Here is a 24,220-nt window from a genome sequence, read left to right on the forward strand (position 1 = left end):
ATTTCTGAGAAGTGTTTCAAAGAATAGGTTAATAATTTTTTTCTTCAAATCTATATTAAAAACTCAAATGCCCATTATGGACAAGAGGAAGAATTACAACAACCACAAACCGCTGTAATGGAACTATGGGCGTGTGAATGTTGTTTAATCATTATCAATATCTAATTTTTATTTTAAGCCCTACAAAAAGTCAAAACAATGACAACTTTGCCTGAGTATTTCTCTGCCTTCTGTGTTAATTATATAATGACTACTGCTATCCTTATTGTTTGGTTAAAAGAATGCCTTTAAAACCTATTTAAATAATGAAAAATTGAAGGATGGCATGCAGTGAAAATAATTAAAATGTGTGGAGCAGTAAATGGCACAATCCAAAGTGAACTGCCAGGCTCGGGTTAAAAGCTGATAGATACCACACACAGATAGATAAACACACACACACACACACACACACACACACACACACACGCACACACACACCTCTACAGGCAAGCAAAACAGACTCACTCTACCAAGTAAACAGTCGGCCACGTCGGTCTGCTGTGTGGGCAGTGAGAGCCGGCGCAGCGGCGTGCTGCCCTGCGATGGCACCAGTGACTGCTTTATCAGCATCCCATCATTTACGTTGTGTTAATTAGGTCCCTGTGGCTGGCTGGCTGGTGGAGGGAGAACGGGAGGGCAGAGAGAAAAAGAAAAGGAATTGGTCCTCACAGAAATAGTCACATTAACATGCCCTCAGCAATGGCACCAAACTGGGATACTGGCATGTCATAATTAATGTTGGTGAATTATTAATGCCCGCTGTCCTCGGCATGTTTTGTGCTCCTGTGTGCTGCTTGCTGCAAGCTCTTGTGATTCTTCTGCCTCCTTCAAAATTCATGCAGCGATGAGGACGAATGTCATCATGTGGAACCCGGAGCAAAGCTCAGATGCTGCAAGGCCTTCCTACCTGCTCATTAGCCCAGGCCGAGGTCAGAGGGTCAGGCAGGGGAGAGCTGCAGCACACCGGCCCAACGGTGCACAGGGGCCGACACACAGGCAGTCCTGCAGGCCCCCGCTGCTGTGTTATTAGCTCACAGTCATGCTGCCCAGGGCCGCTAAGGGTCGCACACTATGGTCCGCTGGAGCTCCTATGAGGATCCTACACACAAACGTATACACACATATACACACACACAAAAACACACACACACACACGTACACACACACACATACATTAAGCTGCGAACAGTAGAATACAAAGTACATTCACAGAAAGTACTTCCCAGAAAGGAGGAAAAACTTGCATGCACACACATACACACACACACACACACACACACACACACACACACACAAACACACAGATTGAGCCTACATAAAATGGAAAGGCTGAGTGGTATTAAGATCCATATTGACAGAGTGGAATCCCATAAGCACCCCAGTTCTCTCCCTATGTCAAATATTTCTCTAGGTGTGGATCATTCAGTTTTATTACCTTGCTTTAAAATTCAATCGCACAAGAGATTTAGGTCTTTCGGTGGTATGAAAAAGACACACACACATATACTGTACATATTTACACACACTCTCTGGAGGTATTATTACTGACAAAGTGAAATACAGATCAAAGAAGCCATCCTTTATTTTTGTGGCGATATAAATTTGAGTTTAATCCCCAATATATTTTAGGAGTTGGATTTACAAATGTAAAAAATATTGTTTTGAAAATATGGGCAGGTTGCTCTGTCTGCTGCTTGTGGAATGAAAAAAAAACACATTAACTCAATAACTATGCTGAAATGCAATCTTTTGGAAACTCTACAGGAAATATTGTATTTTTCTATATTATTATTTTCTTTTTACAAATAAAGATGTTACATACAAACATGCAAAGGGACAGAAAAATATCATGCATTATTTTAGATAAACCGTGTATTTTTAATACTTAGAATGAGTGTCACCCCAAACAACTACAACAGTAAAATACATGCATCCCTTGTAGTTATCCAGATACTTATTATATAATAATTGAATACCAATTCTTATGTACTTTTTTGATTACATTTAGATTTCATATTGTGCTTTTAATATCATATATCAATATAATAAATATCTTCAAACAACTTGTTCTTGTTTCGATTCTGACATGACACATGATTTATTTTTATTTATATATCATTATTATTATGATTATTATTCATATATTTTTTTTCTCTTATGTGCCCCCTTCCTTTTACTGTGTTGAGGTATATACTGTAAACAGCAATGCATTTTGGTATGAAAATAAACTCATTTTGTAAACTTAGCATGTAAACTTATTGTAAATTCAGCAGTATGTAAACTTATGTAAATTCAGTTGCATACATATGTCCGGGAGGTTATTGGGTGTTGGAGGTGTTAGACCTGGGAGTGCTTTGCATGTGTGTGAATGTATTTTGTGTTTGTACTTTGTTTATTTGTGTTTAGGACCCCCTCAACAATGAGATGATTCATCTCAAGTGGTTAACCCTACTAATAAACTCTGATAGCTTACTGATAGCATGCCACTATAAAGTAAGAACCTGTGCATTTCTTTTTTTGTTCATATTATTCATGGAGACAATGAAGTTATGTTGCTGGTCTGTGGAAAACAAAATTGTAGAGGAAATGACATTGAAACATTGTGTTTTAAAACCTTAAAAACTGTGGAACGATGGTGAAAGCTGTTGGGATCTCATGTTCCTTTTACTAATGTCATTTCATTTGGGCGGCTTGTGTTGCGGTGCTGCAACACTGCATTTTAGAAAAAACAAAACAGTTTCACATCCAGTCAGCTACATAATTAATGCATAGCAGTGAGGGAATAAATATGCCTTTTGAACACACATTACAGAGGCTGGCCTGACAAGTAGCAGCTCTATGTTTTTTTTTCTCCCTTTCACATACCCTATATAGAACGTAATAAAACTCCCCCTTAAGACATTTAAATTGCTAATCACCACATAACTTTAATATCATAGAGACAATAAATAATTTAGATAAATGTCCAGTCGGCATAATTCATTAACTCTCACTCAAATCCCTCTTTATTTCCAATCTGTCTAACCTTGAAACACTTTAATCCAGCGATGTTAAATGAGATAAAATCATAATTATGGCAGCAGTGCCTGTTATTTAAACCAGATCAAGGACGAGAAATACTGCAGGGATGAAGGAATGTAGCATGGATAGCCATGTACGTACTGTACTGTAGTACCAAGAGGCAGGAGGAGGCTGAAAATGGGCCAAATCCTCACAGACCAAGAATGTCTTTATGAACTCAAAACTGGGATTTTTTTAGTGATCCTTTTCAAGAGAGTTTCAACACAGCAACTTATATTCACATACAGTATTTCATTTGTAATAACTAATAATGCAATGACAGTAAATGTCCCCTTCCTCTGCCTTCAGTATAGGCCTTTTGTATTTTACACTCACGTCAGCCTTCACAGAGTGTGTCTCTTTGCACTGCTGGGTTCCAAACGCAACCAGACACAACACTGTTTACCATTTGTGCATTGGTATGTGGCACTGTCCAAGCATTGGAGCACTTTGCGTCACTCTTGCATCAGTGAGCCTTTGAATAAAGAAATAAAGTTTGTCTTCTCTCCTGCTTGTGTCTTGGGCTACAAGTGCAAGTAAGAGACGTTAGGTAAAGTAAGTGTTTCAGAGCGAAAAAACAATGTGCCTTAGAGTATCTATGAGTGTGTGGTCAGGGGTGAAGGAGTCACTGATGGAGAGAGAACTGTTATTTGATAGCAGTGGAGGAGTGTGGGTCCAGATGACTTTGGCTGGGTGTGGACGCCATCAAGAGGTGTGTGTGTGTGTGTGTGTGTGTGTGTGTGTGTGTGTGTGTGTGTGTGTGTGTGTGTGTGTGTGTGTGTGTGTGTGTGTGTGTGTGTGTGTGTGTGTGTGTGTGTGTGTGTGTGTGTGTGTGTGTGTGTGTGTGATGGACGGTGGCCAGAATAGCTGCCGTCTGTGTTTGCAAAGCAGCGAGCCAAGAGGAGGATGCCTGTGCCGTAGCCGCAACCTTCAGTGCCCTGCCCATGCACAGCCACCTTAGCCCGGCTGCAGCAAAAGTACAGGAAAACCACAGCAGGAATAACAAGTCCAAGATGTTGGATAAAATCAAGTCTCTATCCACAAAAGTCAAGAATCAACACGAAGAATGTCAATGTTTGTGCAGAGCAAGAGAGAGAGAGAGAGAGAGAGAGGGAGAGAGAGAGAGAAAAAGACATCTTAAAATATACATTTATTCAGAGCCTGGGCAAGATCAAACAGCAAAATTGATCCGCTCTCCCTTCAAGCCCTTGCTCCGCTCCCTTCCCCTCAATTCCACTTCTCACCAAGTATCGACTTTCCACATAGGGCCATCGCCATGACGACTCCGGCCTGGCCTGCTGTGTCACCTCTCCTCGAAGCAGAACTCTGATTATTATGGGATAGGGTTGATTTGACTGCCCCTGGGTAAAGATGTGTTTGGATGAGACCCTGTTCACATACTCCTTCTCTTTCACATAATCACAAAGCGTTCACCTGGGCCCTCTTGTCTTACAGCAGTGAGCCACTGCTTCCCAGAGGCCCCCTTCACACCACAGACTGAAGCCTAATCAAGACCAGGACCCAGAGCCAAACTAATGCCACAATTCTCCAGGATCCTGTTGCATCGATCCAACGGGAAATCAGATTACTCACTGTGGCCCATCAAATTTAATTATCAGTCCTGTTCCTTTGAATTATTTTTTTTCTTTCCCCCTTATTACACTTTTTACAGTAAAGAAATGCTAGTTTATTTCCATAATGCTAGAAAATGAACCTGGATTTTGTGTTTCTTATCCTGTCCTTCACTTACTTTACATTTAATTTGCTTTAATGGTACTTAAGTTTGGAAACATTATTGCCAAAGAAAAGGCTGAAGTCCACACAGTTCTTCTCACTAACCCAAGCCTACTGATTCCAAATCTATACATCTATATTTATAAATAACTTCATTATTTAATTGAACTCAATACAGTATATACAACACACTTGAGCTAAAGGAACAATACTTGCGGACAAAATTAATTCATTGCTGTTTTTTTCTCATTTCTTGGGGTTTGGTGTTGCAATAACAAAAATATATAGAACATCGCCAGATGTATTTAAAAGGTAAATGGAAACCTAAATTGGAAGTGACATGTTATCCATTTCAAATTACAATATCTAGAAAAATCTATGTCTGAGTCATTAAATCACTAAGAAGAAACGTAATGTGTCAACAAGAAAAATGCACTTATACTTCAGAACATATACAGTATGACAGTATGTACAATCTAAGTAATATGACAAGGTTTATAGTCGGTGAGATGCGCATGTCACACAGTTATTCAGAACTGGACTTGTGAGGTGTTGTGACGTATCATATCATTCAACAGTAACCTCTGACCAAATCTTTGGTGAAATGTGGAGCCACCACATTGCGTATAGTTTTCAGGGTAAATGTGAAAAATAAAAAATAATGCTTGACAAAGTTAAGGGGAGGATGTAACTCCATAATAGGAGAGGATGTAGCATAATTGGAAGATAATGTCATTCAGCAATTGAGTACAGTTTGGAGACTACAGAGTCGTGTCCGAAATACAGATCATTTGATACCATAAGTGTAGGAAGTGCTGTTGTGGCTGGGCGGGCCGTTTGGCTTGGTCCAGTGGAGCAGATATGAATGCAACAGCTCCTGTGGAGGCACATCTCAAATTGGTCAGAGAGGAAGGATCAATACCACCAGGAACAGATAGAGAGAATGATGGGCATCCCAGGCATCTCACTGAAAGTAAATTACATTAGAAACTCGGACACTGAATCATGATGAAAAAAATATAGAGGAAGGAAGAAAATAAAACAGCCAGAAGGAGTTTTTTTTCCAGGATAAGTTAGCTCGAACATTCAGGGACACTCTGTTCCAGAAACATCAGGTTACCGTATATACTGTATAGAGTCTGTGTTATTTTTCAGTTGAATCTTTAATCTATGACCCTCAGAATCCCCCCCCCCCAAAAAAAAAATATTGTTACAAAATGTCATATTCAGCATGATCATTTTAAAGGAATATATTTGAAAGAGGCGATTGTGGAATAAATATTCAGATCCTTTGCTAAAATAAAAAGAAGCAATACTGTTTGTAACATTAAATGGAAGTACAATTACTATAATACTGTAAAAAGTTCCAATAAGTGAATAAGGTCATCATAAGCCTGTCAAAGTGGTCTGTGGAATATGGGACACATCTTTTAATAAAAGATGTCCTGAGTGCAGTAGTCCATGTGCTCCAATTCCTTGACCTAAAGCTCCTCCTCTGGCCAGAGCTCAACAACTCTATTTTTTGTCGGCTTCTCTGCAGTCCGTCATGTCGCGGATCCTCCCAACGTGACAGTGTGAAAGTAGGTGACCAGTGGGTGGCCCCTGTGAGAGCCAGCCCAGAGGTCAGCCGCTCTCTGTCCCTACCAGGCAGCCCTGCCGCGGGTCACCTGCTGCCCGCTTTCCCCTCGTTATTTATCTCTTCCTGACAGTTCATTCCTCTTCCTGTCAAGGCCCCTCCTCTTCCATCTCTCCATTTTCCCCCTCTCCTCTGCTGAGTTTGGCATCGGTCCTCTGATCCTTTCGCCAATGCATGGCTACCCGGGCCAAGGCCTGCTGAGTCGACCCCTTTGCATCCCCCTCCCCTCCCTCCCTCCCTCCCCCATCCGGGTCATATGACATCCAGCTTCAGGGGCCTCCCTAACGATGGGGGCCCATAAGTGAAAGTCCATGGCGTGTGAGTTGCTTTGGCCGGCATGAGGGGTTCCTCTCAACGGTCCGCCAGAGGGGTAATTACTTCCCAAGTTGGGCCTGGAACTAGACTTCTTGCCCCCTCAAGTCTCCACGGACCAGGCCGGGACACGGCACCCCCCTTTCATTAGGAGAGCAGCTTATGGAGGGAGAACTTGAAAAACAGACAAAGTGAAGGCCTCCTTTGGCCCGTGATAAATTGGTTTGCCTTGCAGACAGAGGGTGGAGGGGGGCGGGGGGTGGGGGGGGGGAGAATGACACTCAGAGGACATGAAGGGGATATGAGGAAGTCACAAATACATTGCAGGTGGGGAGGGATTTTGCAGATAAAAATATCTGAAACTGAAAGTAAAGAGATGAGTTGCTGCCTCTACTTTACAGGTGTATAAGCTGGGGGAGCACACATCAAGGACAGAGCCCAAAGTGTGAGCAAGCGGTGGGCATTAACATCAATGTAGCACATGGTGATCACGGGAAAAATAATTGCCATCATCTTTGCTCGCTTACTTAGACATGATTATCCCAGATGGCCAGTTCCAGGTTTCTCTGCCTTCCACTATACCTCCCAGTGATCATCAGAGCCAGTAGAAAGTGACACGGTAAGGAGAAAAGGGAGTGTAGTGAACATGTAATTAGCAAGTGGTTTCATGTAAGTGCTCTTTGATTTATAATTCAGCACCGCGAGAACCCCTGCTACCCAAGGCTAGCGCTCCTATGAATTAGCACTGCGACTGGGGCTGACTAATTTGTGCGCTGTTTGAGGTGGGTTTAAAAAGGGAAGGAGACGTGAAGTCCATTCCTTGACCTGGTAGGCGTCAGATCACAGCGTACGGCATGTAGGTTTAAGGGGGTGAGCTGTTGTATAGGCATCCTCATCTCTCGCTCTCCGATGAGATGAAATGATGGTCAGAGATGTAGATGACTGCAACTGAACTTTAAAGAGAAAAGTTTGATATGATGAAAGCTGCTCATTTGTGATTTAAGAATCAGTAGTAGGCTAGTACACGGCGGCATTAGGCTCATTAACAAATGGCAACATGTTTAAGATCATTTGTGTTTTCAAGCCAAACCTGTGTATGAAATCCTTTTTTCATAGGAAATTGAACAACATTATTCCCTCTCTATATAATAGCTGCATCTTTGATAAGGGAGGCTTTGCTGTCAGCAGTGGCCTCATTTTTCGCTCCGCTCGGCTTGGTACATGCCGGATTCTCTTTGGGTTCCCCATGGGTCCAATGATCCCCTGATCATCCCATATTCTGACGCCCTTATAAAGCTAATGTGCTGATTTTACGTTTTCAACCTGCCATGATCCCCCACAATCCCCTCTGTTCCCCCCGGTGCCGCTTTTGCACTCAAGTGAGGATCCGCCGGCGCTTTGATCACAGTCCCCCGTTAAAGGTTTAAAACGTCTCAATTCCTGACGATTGTTGGGGCCCTATGTGGTTTACTTTAAGCATTTCCCAATGCCCCCTGTCCAAATGCACTGCTCCTAAATGAGGTACCCTCTCTCCCAGCTTCCCATACCAGCGCCCGCTTTCAAGTTCCCCCGATTGGGTGCCGCAGATGTAAGCCCTAGATTTTGTCTCCTCCATCATTGTCAAGCCCATTCGCCAAATACAAAAAAGACCCAATAAGCTCGGTCTTCATCGCTGCTCTGCAACGTAATCCCCAGATCTCCCACTCTCTCGAAAATCAATGCAAAGGTTGGGATGAGGTGAAACTCCCTTCTTAACTCATCGGGCTGGGAAGTGATAAAGTCCTACGATGACTTTTTTTTAATCATTGTGGCTCCATGATGAAACTAATTGTCCTATTTCATGCAGCCTCGCCGCTTTTCAAAATGTCCTTCATCAACACGCTTCAACAACAGTACAACCGAAAATCATTTTGGCGCTGTGCTCATAGTCAAACTAAGTTACTGCTTTCAAAGCAACTGCAAGAGAAGCAGCACAACAAACGTAAAGTAACGTGTTCAATTTCTACTGGATAATGTGACAGCAGACAGTTAGCAGTACCTTAGTAAGATTTTACCACTTGTTGAATATCAGTTCAATATTCACACATTTTCTTTTATCTCCTGATAACAATATCTGGGTCACATTGGCTTTGGGATGTTCGACTTTCTTCGCCAGATATTCATTTATTTTGGCTCTCTGCCATTTCATGCAGGGCAGGTATCATGCAGTTGGCTTGTGTGGGCTGGTTCGCTGGAAAGGTTTCCCACGATTCATAAGGAGGGCTTGGTGAAAGCCATCGGAGTGCACTAGAAAATCAAAACAATAAGGTAAATTGGGTAAAAAGTTTAAAAAAAAGTTTTGGATTGGGGTATCAATTTGTTTGGGGTCGCTTGGGTAGTTGAATGTACTAATATGGTGTGAACCTGCAATATTTATAAACTGCAAACAAACTAATATCCCCAGAGAAAGTTGTTCAGGGCAACACGTCAGCTGACAACTGCCTATTTCCAGCATTCAAAAAGCTTTGTAGAGCTAAGGGGAACTGCAGAGTGATAATGTAGTCATTTGATCCATCGCTGAAATTAAACTATTGATTAGAGCAGTTTTAATGGATAATTAAACACTCTGGTTGGTTTTTAAGTGCAAATGAAACTAACTTTTGGATATCACCTCAGACATCACAGTTGGCCAAACGAGATTAAAACCTCATTCAAACTGCTGCCTCTACAACATTGAGGTCTGGGTGAAAAAAAAGGCTAGTGCTGGGACAGCAGTAAATCTGCCAGCCATCCTTGGCTAATGTCAGCCTGATGGAGGCTCCGAACCAGTGGGGTGGGATGTTCCGCTACAACCCTCTGCCCTATGGTCTACCGTCATAATTAATATGTTGTTGTATCAAAGTTGAAGCGTTTGCCTCCGAAATGTCCCGTTGCCCAGCCCCCCTTATTAAAGACCTGACCTCCAAGCATGCTGAAGGTTGCTCGGCAAACTTGGCACGCCCCCGAGCGAAAACATCTGCTTTCCTCACAGGCAGCAGGACCGCCACGGACCCCATGTCTCAGCTGGTTCCCCCCGGCTCAGAGAGAGAGAGAGAGCCCTTCTCCTGTCCTCACGCGCTGACCCACACATTTATAACCCCTCCACCCCCACCCCCACCACCACTGAGACCTCCTCAAGCCATTGGGCCCCGGCCCTGGACCTCTCCATCACCTCAGCCTCTCTCCCCCATCCACGTGTAGCAGCGTGCCAGTGTGGTCACTTTACTGCTGAGAGGACTGCTCCTGTCTTGTTATCCCCACATCCCGGCCTGTCGAGAGGGAGGGAGGGAGGAAAGAGGGGGAGGCATGGGGGGAGAGGGGGAGGGAGAGGGGGAGGGAGTGGTGGAGGCATCTGCGCCGCTCCCACAAAGTGGCGACTGTTGGAACGCTGACAGAAGCATCTGTCATCCCCCTGCCTTCACACACTCACCTGCTGTCCGAGGGCCTGACTCTTACTGTCCTCCTCTTTTGCTCCCTCCCTCTCTCTTTCTCTCTTTCTCTCTCTCTCTCTATCTCTCTCTCTCCTGTCTCTCTGAGCCGTCTTTGTGATTGTGTGTAGCTCTTGGACGCCTCCTTTTGAAATCCCATAAACTGTACCTTCTCACATCCTCACCCTTAATTTATCAGTGTCAGTTCCCCTCAAGCAAACGTTCACATTTATATTAAAATAATAGCTGTGCTCATTTTAAACTTGATTTTCTCAACTTGAAAATGTTACAAAAGGCAATACTCTAATGTGTCCTTTAAGTGGAGGGATTCCATGTAGACATAGTCACGAGATCCTACTTTGCCAAGTCCTTGCCAAATGAAGCCGTATTTACAGTATTAACAAATGTATGTCTCGGGTGCTAATGAATGTACTGACCTGTCTTGCGACTACTTTATCATTCTCCAGTGGCACCCCCGTCCATTCCCCTAACATGCTGAAGGGTTGCCAGGAGTAAGGGGAAAGATGCCAATCTATGTGTATGACACACACGATAAACACACGATAAACACACAGCACACACACACACACACACACACACACACACACACACACACACATACACACACACACTCACTAGCTCAAGGACACCATCGCTCATGCAGGTCCAGGGAAGGTGCCCTTCAGGTGATGCCACACTGGAGAGTGTGAAGAAAAACAAAATCAATGATTTTGCAAAAAGTTTGAAGTGGATTCGTAGATTTCCAACAGTGAATTATGAATAAGAAAGATAAAAATTGGAAGATGATGTCAATTATGAGGAGGTCCCTTCTTTTCTCCCCCTGTTAAATAGTTGTATAGATTATATATATTTTTTTTAAAGTGTAAACCTTTAGAGGCCAATTAGTATTTAAAACTGAAACATTTTACTGTAATTGCAGGTGTTACTGGTAAGGGAGTGGATTTAGTTTTCAGAAAACCATATGCACATGTGTGTTTCCTATTTGTGCATACTTGCTCACATGCACATACACACAAATATATAACTAATTCTGCAGAAATGTTTCTGTATAAAGTATCTTCCTGTGTGTGTGTGTGTGTGTGTGTGTGTGTGTGTGTGTGTGTGTGTGTGTGTGTGTGTGTGTGTGTGTGTGTGTGTGTGTGTGTGTGTGTGTGTGTGTGTGTGTGTGTGTGTGTGTGTGTGTGTGTGTGTGTGTGTTTGTGTGTGAGGGAGGGAGGGAGGACACTGCAAAGAAGAGAGGCAGGTTAAACAAATGAGTGAGTAAGGATAGCAGGACTTTGGGGCCCCTCGGAGACAGAGTGGGTTGGGATGTAATGCCAACACCTCGTCTGCCAGGGTGAAGGATACATACACACACACACACACACACACTGTCATTCCTCTATATGACTCCCTCCCTGGCCTCCGTTACAGCCGTGTGTCTGAGCAGGAACCCCACTAAGCTGGCTGGGGTCCAACACCAAGGTCTCTCACCTGGCAGGCTGGGCGGGGGGCCTGGTAGTTATTCCTGGGTATGGACCTGGGTTTCAACCTCTCTCTTCTCCTTTTGTCTGGTCCACACTCTCTCCTCTGGCCCATCCTGGCCTCTGCTTCTCCCTTATCCCCCTCTCTGGGAGCCTGTGGCTGACGAGCCTGTCCTTCAGCTATCAGCGTCTTCTATTGTCTTTTACAGGCACGCAAGCGAACACACACACACACACACACACACACACACACACACACACACAGCAGACCTGGATTAATGTAAGCCTATGTGTGTATGTCCATGGCCACAAATGTTGAGGTCACCTTCAGATACTTCCTCCATCTGCATGTGCAGAGCCTGGTGGGTGATGATTATCCATTAAATAAAACTTTTTTCAGTCATTGTTGGCTTTCAGCAACTTACAATTTATGTCACTGTAAAATGAATATTTTTGGATTTTGGTCTGTTGGTTGCGTAAAAGGAATATGAAGGAATATGTTTTGGTTCCCAGCCAGGAAATGGCATGGATGGACATTTTTGAGAAGTGTCTGACATTTATTAGACAAAATGAAAAATCAAGTTAACAGAAAATTAAAGTAGTAATTGGTTGCAGCCCTAACGTGAATTTAAACTCTAGAAAACATGCTGATTAGAAAATAGATCAACTTTTGAAAGAGATTTTTTTAAAGTATAGTTCCCTTTCCACTGCAGTTTGTGAAATGATGTGTAATACAATCAATGCTAAGTAAGTTCAAATACCAAATAATGCATTTTAAATGGCCATATGCCCCATACTCCAAAAAACAAAACAGGTCAAAGCTTCTCAGGAGCTTTATGTTTAAACACTCTCATGCACTGACTATATGGAGCTAATACTAAATGCCAAAACCCAATGTTAAGCTCGATCTTGCCACCAGAGGTCACTGCATGCCAACCCATATAGAGTCAGGATGTAAACACAGTGCGAAAGTAAAGATCTCGATTCATTTGTCCACCAATTAAAAAATAAATAAAAAATAAAATAAATATGTTGGGGTTAATTATTATCGCTACATCGATTGCATATTTCATTGAATTTTGGACGAAGGGTTTGAGATAAATGAAAAATTAACAAAGATCATCCATTTCTTGTTTTTTCTCTTTTCCAGATAAGCACTGGTACAAATCAAGACCTACATCAGCTCAGGACAAACTTGCTTGTTGGATCCTAAATATCAGCGGGGCAGCCTCAGCATCAGCACCAAGCTGGAGAGAGAGCAGAAACTGCAGAGCTCCCACTCGGATCCCTTTTTCAGGTACGAAATACATCGAAGATTATTTTACACATTACCACGAATACAAATATATAACTAAATGTTGCACTATTGAGACATACATTGTCTTATATTTTAGGGGGCAAATGTCATTGTAGGTTTGCAACAAATAGTTTGCATTGTAACGACGTTTGGCGAGGCTATATCGATATGTAAATTATGTTTTGTTAGCGCATGCGTGAAAGTTGACGCCCACTTTTTTCAGACCCGTCCGTCAACCACAGAACAGCGTCGAAGATCTTTGCAGCGACGAGATGTTCAGCGTGGTTATCTCTTCAAATCCTTGCTCTCATAAAACCCGATTTTTTGTTAATGATAGCTAGCATTTTAACTTCACACGCTCTTGTCATTGTTTCTGGAGTGTCGATTATTTTTGGTTGTACTTCTCCAGAAAATAAAAACTCATGTTACGAGATATATTTCAAATTGACTCCCCCTCATCCTGGCATTTAATGGTACAGTCCGTTGACGTCCTGCGCGGGAGCGGAAAACGTGCATCCGTCTGCTTGGGAAAGGTGTGCTGTGTTCTCCTGCTTAAATGTACGCTGCTGCCAAACTTTACTGAAATACTTGATGTTATACCTGGGCTTTTCATAGACGTCTGCATAAAGTAGAGGTGAGTGAAGGGAGTAGTTATAGTTTTGGTGGCATTAAACAGCTCATAGCTAGCTAGCGCGTGTGTTTGTTGATGAGGCGTTTTGCATCGCTTACATCTAGTACACGCTTGTTGAAGTAACTTGGGGATGTTTCATTTTGTCAGATGGTGCATTCAGTGTGTGTGTGCGATGTACGAGTCTGTTTTTGTCGGACGTGATGTTACTGTCATCATCATGTATTGAATGAACCTTGAACGCCACATGATGTTGATGGTTAGAGGGGAGGGGCACAGCATGATGTAGTACACGTTACACACGCTTTATCATTGTTTGTGTGGGGTATGTATTTGCTTGTGTTCAAATCATTTTGCAGCTCGGTAATAACGTTCAGCATGGCTCGAGATTGGAAACCCGGTGATCTGATATTTGCCAAGATGAAGGGCTACCCACACTGGCCTGCAAGAGTAAGGCATCATGGCTTTAATTTGATGCACATTTATTACAACGTATCTCAATGTTACATCACATTTATATTGCAAGTGCAAACATCCGCCTGCAAAAAGACAGCATATGGACCCACCCTCGCGCAGTAGCTGATCATACGTGTATTCTGTGTTTCTCTATTTTCTCCACTAGATAGATGAAGTCCCAGACGGTGCCGTGAAGCCAGCCAATATCAAGTTTCCCATCTTCTTTTTCGGCACCCACGAAACGTTAGTGACCAACCATACCATGACACAATCTTTGTTATATCCCTTGCTTTGATGCGCTTGCCTTGTACCTATTTAGGTGGAGAAGCATGTAATGTTTCACTGATCTGATTGGCCAGAACAAAATAGGAATTATTTCAGAAAAATACAGGAAAACTTAACCCATTGTTATAAAAAAAAGTCTATCTAAATTTGACTTGATATTTCCATTTTTTTTAGCATGCTTAGATTCTCGTATACCATTGTGTTTATTGAGCTGTCTTTGTACTCTAGTGTGGGTGTTTCTTTAACTACATATATGTTTGATAAGTGGCTGAATATAGTAACCTGTTTGTTTCCTGATGATCCATCCATTGGTTCAGGAAGTGTTAAATGTACAATAACATTATCTCCTTTTTAAACAGTGCATTTCTTGGCCCAAAAGATGTCTTTCCCTACCAGCTCAACAAAGAGAAGTACGCCAAGCCCAACAAGAGGAAAGGCTTCAACGAGGGATTGTGGGAGATCGAGAACAACCCAAAAGTTGAGCTCACTGCACCAAAGGTACAAACTTTCTCCTCTCTCTCTCTCTCTCTCTCTCTCTGTCTCTCTCTGTCTGTCTCTCTCTGTCTCTCTCTCTCTCTCTCTCTCTCTTTGTGTCTTCTCCAGATGATTGCCTCTTGTTTGGAAGACTGTACCACATATCCAGCATTCAATCATTTAATACATTTGTTTTTGTTTTAAAGCCGTCCCCTTTCACCGACAAGGATTCGGACAGCGGCCCCGACGTAGAAGAGGAGGCGGAGGACAAGGGAGCAAAACCGAAAGTATGTTGTTGTTTTTTTTTGCTCTTTTAAATCTCTCATTAAAACATTGAATACATATAAATATTTCCCTTCACTGCATTTGACATGCTACCGGTTTGTTCCTGTGTCGTCAGCTTCTTTCTTCTTTTGCTGTGTTTACCTCTTAATCTTTTCTTCTAATGTGTGTCTCTGCTTCATACTGAGTGACATATCAGTGCGGGCAGTATAGCTTACAAATTGATAGTGTTGTTTTGTGTTATTGGCTTCAAAAGGCTTGTGTGCTAAGAGTAGTACAGAGTGAATGGAACAGAAGGATACCCTGCTAACTTTTCTCCACCCTGTCAAGACTGCGTCCTATGCTGTGTCTTGGGTGCATTCAGGTTCCAGGAAGTGAGGCTGAGCAGGAGAATGAGAATGTGGAGGAGGAGGAGGAAGGGTCTCTAAGCCCTGAGCAGGGTCTTCAGGAGCAGGATGTACGTAACTTTGCATGCTGGGAAATCCCTTCTCTAAAGCGGTGCAGGCCTCATCATCTCCCCCCCCCCCTCCCTGTGGGAAAGCATGTGACACTGGGTGGTTTGTTTCTGTTTGACTCAGAGTTCTTGTTCGGCGGCCATAAACTTGGGTTTGGTGCTGGGTGCATCGTCCCCGTTTTGCAGTGTTAATGCCACTGAGGTGATAATTGATTTACAACCACGTTGAATCATTATTTGAGAAAAGCGGTCTCTGTGTTGCCACTAAAGATAAGTTCTAAGGTTAAATGGTACCAGGTGAGCACAGCTGACTTTTGGATTGATTTGTTTTGGTGTGGGACATTAACTCTGTGTGTGACCAACAAGCAAAATTTAAAAATGTTTGTTTTCTTCTCTATTTTTACCTCTCCGATTCCACCTTGACTATTTGTGTTATTGCTTTGCATTTCCCGCATTTCTATCTCTGCACATTTACCAAAAGAAACTGCTTGCTTTCACTTAATGTAATTTTATTTTTTGCATGGCTGGAGAACGGTAAGTTGGGACTCCATTGATGTCTAAGTTTTATTTTAACATGTTCCCTACTATACACACTTCATTTATACTGTATTAGTATCAAAAGTTAGTATGACTGCATAAACAATTTTTTATTTTTTATTTTGCTGTCATGCAATTTTCACTGCCCCACAAAAATCTAAAATAAAGTTTTAGTTTGATAATAGTCGCATCCGGGGGGAAATTTGATTGGTGTCTTGTGTCAGCACTGTCCAATTAAAGTCACCTATCTTCAAATTTGATCAATTTACGAATTTTATAAATACAATAAAGGTTCAAGCGACCCTTTATAGGCTGAAACAAAAATCTCCTTTATTTGACTAAATGAAATGAAATGACGCCTGGGAGGAATTGCCCCCCTAAAAAAATCTCCTGTAAAGTAAATATTTTGGAGATGGATGGGTTTTCTAACTGCGATGATGTGTGCGCAAAAACTATACTAAAAATATGAGTATGTATACATGCAATATGGACACAGCTAAAAAAAAACATATTCATTGCTGTACAAAGTGTAATATCACAGTTTTTCACTAGATGGTGCTATTAATCCAATAGGAGGAAAAAAAGGGACCGGTCAAATCATCCAAGAAGAACTGAATATACAGTATGCCCCGCTGTCTGCCTTTACATCATGGCCACATTCGTTTAAGCGGAAGATCAAAAGTCATGATGTTAAGAGTAATAAGATTAACGTTAAGTGTCACAATTTAGGGCTCGGTGCAGAAAGAATCCACAGATGTTCCAAAACCCAAGAGAGGAAGAAAGAAAAAGGTTGGTGTTTATTATGATTCTTGTTTCATGCAAAACATGCTTTTTAGGAAACCTTTTAATAAGATTGTTTGTTACCATCCTTCCCATACAGAGTGATGCTGAGCAAGAGACTGAAAAAGAAGACGCTCCTGCTAGTCCCGCTAGTCCCCCAGGTAAGCAGTGATGTTAAGACAAAATGAAATAGGCACTGAAAGGCAGGAGATGGCTTTATAGATACAAAAAAATGTGATGGAATAAATGAATTGAGTTGATGAGCAAACTGGACTGGAGTTGTAGGACATTTGCTCTGTATCAAATTTGATCTAAGTGGAATCATCCTTTGGCATAAATATGACTTTGTGGTGTGTGTGTGTGTGCGCGCGTGTGTTTGTTTCCATGTGAGCAGGTGCAGAGGGCCCTAAGCGAAGAGGCAGGAAGCCCAAAAGTGAGAAGTTACTTTTGCTCCAGCAGCAGGAACAGCAAGGCTCGGGAAGTGAAATGTAAATAACGTGTTCAAAATGAACACGCACACAAACATAAAAGTCCAAAATTCTCACATAAGTATGTCTTATTTTTATATCATTTGCCTGGTTGGCCAAAAAAGGGTCAAAAATGATATGCTTTTGCATTGAATATTAATGCTAATACTCTATTTAGATCACAAATTTGCGTTGTAATGCACTGTAGAGAGCCATCAAACAGTCATTTCAAGATGCAAAGAGCAATAGATTTACTCCTATACCAACAGGTGTGAACAAGCACACTACCTTTGAGTTGATTTGGCTGTTGGCTATAACCATGCTCGTATTCTCCAGTGTGAGGAGTCTGAGGACAAGTATGTGGTCTTGACTTTAAAGGTGGAGTCAGCCATTTTAGAGATTGCTTGTTGGCAAAATCCCTTTTTGGCGAAATCAGTGAATATCTCATCACAATCCACTACCTGTAGGTACTGTGTGCGCGCTGGATAAAACATCTGGTGTTTTGGGGCGACTGTGGCTCAGTTGGTAGAGCGGGTCGGCTGATGATCAAAGGGTTGGAGGTTCGATCCCCACCCTGCCACCTGTGTCATGGTTGTTGTGTCCTTGGGCAAGACACTTCACCCACCTTGCCTCGTGTGAATGTCGATAGTTAGCCTGCTATCGGTGTATGAATGTGTGTGTGAATGGTAACGTGGGAATGGGAACAGGTCTCCCTTGCAAAAGAGTCTTCGGTCTCAATGGGATTTACCTGTATAAATAAAGGTTAAAAAAAAACATAGGTAAACACCCAGCCTAGGCTCTGTAAACTGGTATTTAAACACAGGGTATGTAAACAAAGAGGGACCACCATTGCTAGCAACATGCCCCTTTTACAGAGCCTTGACTGTGTATTAGCACTGGATTTTCTTCAGCACACACACGTGGCGAATCATGAGAGAAATTCACAGATTTTTACAAAACGGGATTTTTGCCGAGCATTCTCCAGAATCGCTTATTGTACCTTCAATTCAGGGAGACCGCTGAGTCAGAAAAAAAGAGGAAGAGGGCAGCGGAGGACAAATCTAAGAGTGGAGAGGAGGAGAAGAGGAAGAAGGAGGAGGGCAAAGGAAAGGACGCAGAGGGGAAGGAGCCTGAAGCCAAGAAGAAGAAGCAGCCCAAAGATGGCGGCTCCTCCGGCTCAGACGATGAAGAGGCATGTGTCCCAATCCACACTTAATATCTTCACAGTGAGGACATTATAATAAGGAGGTTGAACTGTCAGTGTGGTGAATTTTTAATTTTTTTTAAATCTATTTTTTAATCTCAGAAAAACAAAGGCAGAAAGAAACACCAAAACTCAGACGTGGACAAAGATGTGCGCCGGCGGAAAGCGGAGGAATTGAGAGAGTACGTATTCATGTTAGGGCCTATCGTATGTTAACCTCCAAAATGATGTCCTCATATTGCTCCGTGATCTGGTCTGACCAACAACAGCTATCAGTCCAAAAGCATTTCATTTTTCAATTTGATGAGTAAAAATGTCACATTAATGGTATTTTATTTCATTAATCAACTGCCTGTGTCTATGGCAGTGAGATGTACACAGGAAAAGTATTTTGGATGGGAATGGATTGATGTCTGACATGGTGTGGTTGTTCTGTCTTGCAGGCCAAACAAAGATGATGGGAAGAAAAATGAAGAGAGGCCAGGAGTCAAGAAAAAGGGTCGGTGTTACTGATAATAGGTCAAATGCAATCGGTTTGTTCAGCGTGTACAATTCCAGGATGTTCATTTTCGAGGCCCTTTTTATAGTTATATTTTCATTACGCAATGCAGGATTGCATAACGAAATACAGTGTGACAGAAGTGAACAGTAGTTTTCATTATTCATTTATTGTGTGTGTGTGTGTGTGTGTGTGTGTGTGTGTGTGTGTGTGTGTGTGTGTGTGTGTGTGTGTGTGTGTGTGTGTGTGTGTGTGTGTGTGTGTGTGTGTGTGTGTGTGTGTGTGTGTGTGTGTGTGTGTGTGTGTGTGTGTGTGTGTGTGTGTGTGTGTGTGTGTGTGTGTGTGTGTGTGTGTGTGTGTGTGTGTGTGTGTGGCGAGCTGCTGATTTCCTGCCTGATGAAGTATAAGCTTGTCACTCTGTTTGGAACTGCTGTAGCCCCATATTCACACTACAGGCTTTAACTTAAGCCTTTAGTTTTACATTGTAACAAATGTAATTCAATGCTTTTTAGGGTCTCAGATTTAGAATTCAGTTCTTCATTGGCCTGAACTGACATTTTTCAGCCAGATAAAAGTGTAAAAAGCTGTTGCATAACCCAACACATTTTTTTTAAAACAGATAAAAGCCTTTATTCCACACTTAATTCAAGAAGTTATGTTTTATTTTTCTTCTACACAGAAATTTCAACTGACTTGAAACTCCACAGGCTGCACAGTGACATTAAAATGTCACTGAAAATCTACAACCCTGTAAGTCCTGCTCATTGCTGTCTAATCACACATGCATCACAACTCCTATACAAATCCATCATTCTACACTGACAACGTTGCCAAGTCACATTTTTTTTTTTGCTACACAAGTATTTCCTATCAAATTTGCCTCTAACTTTTTTTTCTCACCTCACTAGGATGTGAAGATGTGCTTGGAGGCATTAGATGAGATGGGCGCCCTCCAAGTCACCACCCAGCACCTGCACAAACACGGAGAACTTATTGCCACGCTCAAAAAGGTAAGACTCACTCATGGCCAAAAATGCATCTCAATTGAGGCCATTCCAAATGGAACGCTGTTGAGTGCTGCTGATTCATGTTGTTCTCAATGTTCTAGCTTCGCAGATTCCAGGCCAGCCAGGATATCATGGACAAGGCCACCATGTTGTACAACAAGTTTAAAAGTATGTTTCTGGTGGGAGAGGGTGACTGTGTGCTCAGCCAGGTGCTCAACAAGTCTCTAGCAGAACAACGGCAGCACGAGGAAGCCAAGAAGGGCGCGCTGAAGAGAGTGGAACAAGCCAAGGAAAACAACCCAGGTATTATTCATCTGACATCAAGTCATGCGACTTTAAACCTCCTACGAGAAACTTGTAAATGTTTGTGACTCTGAGAGTCTCATTTTTCCTCTGAGGATCATAAATGACCTGTAACAGCAAACAAGACCATCAGCGAAAACGCTTATTTAATAATAGTTCTTTATTAATGCATTTGCACTGGTCTGATTTTTCCTGTGAACTTAGACAAAACGATTAACGACAGGCAAACCGGAACAACCTGTGTTTATGAACGGTACTGAATCCAAGTTCACTACGCTTCACCATCGTCATATTACAATTATTAATCTGACAGTCACATATAAATACATGACCTCATCGCGACGCATCTCGGTCTCTCTTCAAGGATGTTTTCACTCGCTTCCAAAAACAAATCGTCAGAACATAGTATACTGTATATAACATATACTATAAACAGGAAGTTACTGATTTTTTTTTTTTTTTTAATCAGTTGGCTGCAGCGCAAACGGGAACACACGGGTCTTGTTGACATGGGCGCACGGTTCATTGTAACAGGGTTTAACTGGGTCCAAGGGTGCGATTGAGTAAAGTTCAATTATTTTAACACATTTAAAACAACCTCAGTTGACCAACACAAAACAAAACAAAACAAAATGTAGGCAAAGCAACATAAAAAATTAAAGCATAATATAATGTCAAAATGTCAAGCTCAACATGTATTAAAATGGTGGTGATGGTGATTCATAGTTTAGTTTAGTTTAGTTTTATTTGTGCAAATAAACAAGATTAAAAAAATGGCAAGAAGATGCGCATAGACATACATAAATGCACGGGTGGGACAAAAAGAAACCCCGGAGGGCTTATAAAGGATGTCCACCTGACATTAAAATACAATAAAGAAATAAAGTAAAAGAAAAGAAAAGACAAACAAAAATAAAAATAAAAGACAAACAAAAATAAAATTAAAGAGATAAAACTACAAAGTCATGTTACAAAAATTAAAATACATCTAAGTACATGTAAAAAAGCAATGTAAAGATGTAACTAACAAGCAAAAAGACAATATAACATACATTCAGTTTAACACATTATCGTAAGCTTTTAAAATTAGGTACATTTTAAGATTTTTTGAAAGTAACTAAAGATGAGTGTTTACGTAGAGTAACAGGAAAACTGTTCCAAATGACTGGACCTCTATCCCTAATTGAAAACTGTCCAAGATTTGTTCTGTAAAACTGACGGTGAAGGAGATCTACAGATCTGGTCTGATGACTATGGATCTGTGACCTGGTTATAAAAAAAACTGTTAAAAGAAGAGGGAAGTAAATTATTGAGAAACTGGAAAACAAAAGCGCCGACATAGACCTTATAATATCAGCCGTCACTGCGTACATAAGCGTGAAAAGGTTTGATGAATCCCTGAGACATTGGCTCCCTCTGTCTGCATGTGATCCGTGAGCAACCACCATCAAAGCCCATGATGTGAGCACAGAGTGAGCCGTTTGTTCCATATGACTGGTGCACTTTAGGGTTGATTAGTTATGGCGGTTTTGGGGGGGTATTTAAATCATGTTGGAGGTTCCACTTGCACATGAACCTGACCTTATCCACTCATTTAGCTCAGTCCCATGTTTATTGATCTTTTAGCCCTTTTTATCACTCTTAATTAATCACTCACTATGCAGTATCTCGTCTGAGGTCTCGTTGTGATGAAAGAGGGCCTCTGTTTGAATTCACTGTCTATTGAAAAAACATATTTATAATACCAGGAATGGCTGCTGTGCTGATTATCATCCTCCACGATTGATGAATGAGAGTGACAATATCTTTATGAAATTAATTGGAAAAATAAAAGCATATTGAAATGTTGCCGTGAGAGATGGCTCGGTCAGGTGACAAAGTTGCATCTGAGAGCATGTCTGCTGGTTATTGATACATCAATTATGACCGGCTAAGCTGTGTATGAAAACCAACGTTTCAAAGCTCTGTGCTTCCAGTCAGTTTCCTGTTGGCTTACCAGGAGGCCATCACAGGATCTTCTCTGTGGTTGAACATTCTCAATAGAGACACTGAGTGTAGTCAAGAGGTCTGCAGACACTTCCTTGTTCTACCGGCTCACTCAAATGAACTCCTTACTGTATGTTCACCAAAAGATGGGTGCCTCTGTGAAAGGTCTCTTTCTACAGCAAGGCATGCCAAATGGACAGAAAATCGCATTTATCCCATAAAAGGCCTGGAGCTCGGCATGTGCCATCACATGCTCCTGGGCTCTCTCCTGGCTGCTCAGCAGAGGTTTAAGGTTGTGTAGTGACGTTGTGTCTAACTGTGTGTCTCTCTCTTGCTCTCTGTGCATGGCCTACAGACAAGATGACCAACGGCGATATTAGTCCTGAGGAGAAGAAACAGGAGACGGAGAAGCTTCCAGAGGACACCCCAGTGGGGGGAAATCCCAGGTAGTTTTACACACACATACACACACACGGATAATGGTGCATTATTATGTTCCCCCTTAGTAGCCTCATCAACAGCTGATAGCACTGTTGTAAATCTATTTTTTCATGACTTTTCTTTTTATTATATGATGAAAAAGTAACACTTGAATAACGTATACAATACAGTATAAAAACCACAACATATAGTTTAAAAAAACACAATAACATTTCTATTGTTTCTCCACTAGAGATATAACAATTAAAATAATGAATAGTTAAATTTTTATAAAAAGGGCAGCATTTCCTGAAACAGCTGGGTGATGTAGTTTTCAGCAGATGTTAGTCAAACCAGTTTTTTTGTTTTTGAGGGTCTATTTTATGCTGCGGATGAATACACGTTTAGTTCTCTAGTCTAGTGAGTAGTTGCAGCTTCAAGACATTGTGTTTGAATTGACTCAAGATAAACTACAGCAACCATGTTCACACTACAAGAACTAGTCAACCACTTTAACAAGGTTGTTCATATCTGTGTTTTTATAAACTTGTGGACAGATCTATGACACAGAAAAATAAACTACACCAGATTGCCAACACCAACCAATTTGTTTGTTTCCTTTTGACTGAAGTGCTCCAAAATCTCAGGAAGAGTCCACCTGAGTGACACACAGATGAAACGAGGAAGACATTTGCTGCTGTTATCAAACCAATCAATCCAGTTTTACTGACCATTTGTTTCTATTGTTGCTGCTCAAAGGGTTCAGGACATAGAAGTCCTCCACCCACCGATACTGACTGACTGCATAGTTGTTGTTTTTTTTACTTTGTGTAATCTTTACTTTTCAGGCACCTGCTGTCTTCACTCTTCTGTTGAATTAGAATTAAATAATGTGTAATGCTAAGAACGTTTAGATCTGCAGCACTGTGAACTTAGAGAGCATGCTCACAGAGACCATTTGGTCCTATTTTTTTCAAAATGGAGTAGATGGTTTCAATTGCATTCCATGTGCATTTCATTAGTTCTTGACATAATCAACAGTTTGATCTGAATGTACAGATGGTTTGAAATACACAGGTTTAGTTGGAATTAGAAGCACCATTACCATGTCCAATAACATTGGTTTGCCAAAGTTTTCTCAAACATGTTCAAGAGTTCTGTTTTTAAAAAGTTGTCTTTTGTTTTAACAGATGTAAATAAGAGTATTTTTGTGCCTGTCTGATGACCTGTTTCCGCATCCAATAATAAAGTAGTACATGCATTACTCCTTTTGGTCTTTAATAATATAATCACAATGAACGCACAGAAATCATGTGGTTATCTCAAACACTGCTATTGTGGTTGTATGGAGCATCTCACAAAGATCCTGAGTCGAAGTGTGTGGGACTCGATTGGAAAAAGGAAATGTGCACCAATGAGAAACTACC

General features: G+C 41.6%; 2 protein-coding genes across 3 annotated transcripts in view; one reads left to right on the top strand and one right to left on the bottom strand.

Moving 5' to 3' along the window:
• Positions 1-24,220, bottom strand: part of LOC307252061 (calcium uniporter protein, mitochondrial-like) — a 236,473-nt gene that overhangs the window by 155,553 nt on the left and 56,700 nt on the right. The window lies entirely within an intron of this gene.
• psip1a (PC4 and SFRS1 interacting protein 1a) lies at positions 13,510-24,023 on the top strand. Of its 2 annotated transcripts, XM_080029264.1 has the most exons (17): positions 13,510-13,645; positions 13,999-14,089; positions 14,262-14,338; positions 14,740-14,878; positions 15,061-15,141; positions 15,501-15,593; positions 16,857-16,916; positions 17,008-17,068; positions 17,302-17,395; positions 18,386-18,566; positions 18,681-18,760; positions 19,022-19,077; positions 19,757-19,827; positions 19,986-20,087; positions 20,186-20,387; positions 22,729-22,819; positions 23,425-24,023. In XM_080029264.1, exons 2-17 carry the CDS (start codon positions 14,018-14,020, stop codon positions 23,453-23,455), a joined length of 1,491 nt encoding a protein of 496 aa, XP_079885390.1. In that variant the 5' UTR covers positions 13,510-13,645; positions 13,999-14,017; the 3' UTR covers positions 23,456-24,023. The 2 variants fall into 2 exon arrangements, with proteins under 2 accessions (XP_079885390.1, XP_079885391.1); XM_080029265.1 differs by lacking the exon at positions 15,501-15,593.

This window comes from Ammodytes marinus, assembly GCF_949987685.1.
Source record: "Ammodytes marinus genome assembly, chromosome: 6".
NCBI classification, from domain to species: domain Eukaryota; kingdom Metazoa; phylum Chordata; class Actinopteri; order Uranoscopiformes; family Ammodytidae; genus Ammodytes; species Ammodytes marinus.

Coding starts and splice junctions, on each gene's coding strand:
- psip1a (XM_080029264.1), top strand. CDS start 14,018: ATGGCTCGAGATTGGAAACCCGGTGATCTGATATTTGCCAAGATGAAG. Junction 14,090..14,261: donor ACCCACACTGGCCTGCAAGA/GTAAGGCATCAT, acceptor TTTCTCCACTAG/ATAGATGAAGTCCCAGACGG. Junction 17,069..17,301: donor TAGTCCCGCTAGTCCCCCAG/GTAAGCAGTGAT, acceptor CCATGTGAGCAG/GTGCAGAGGGCCCTAAGCGA.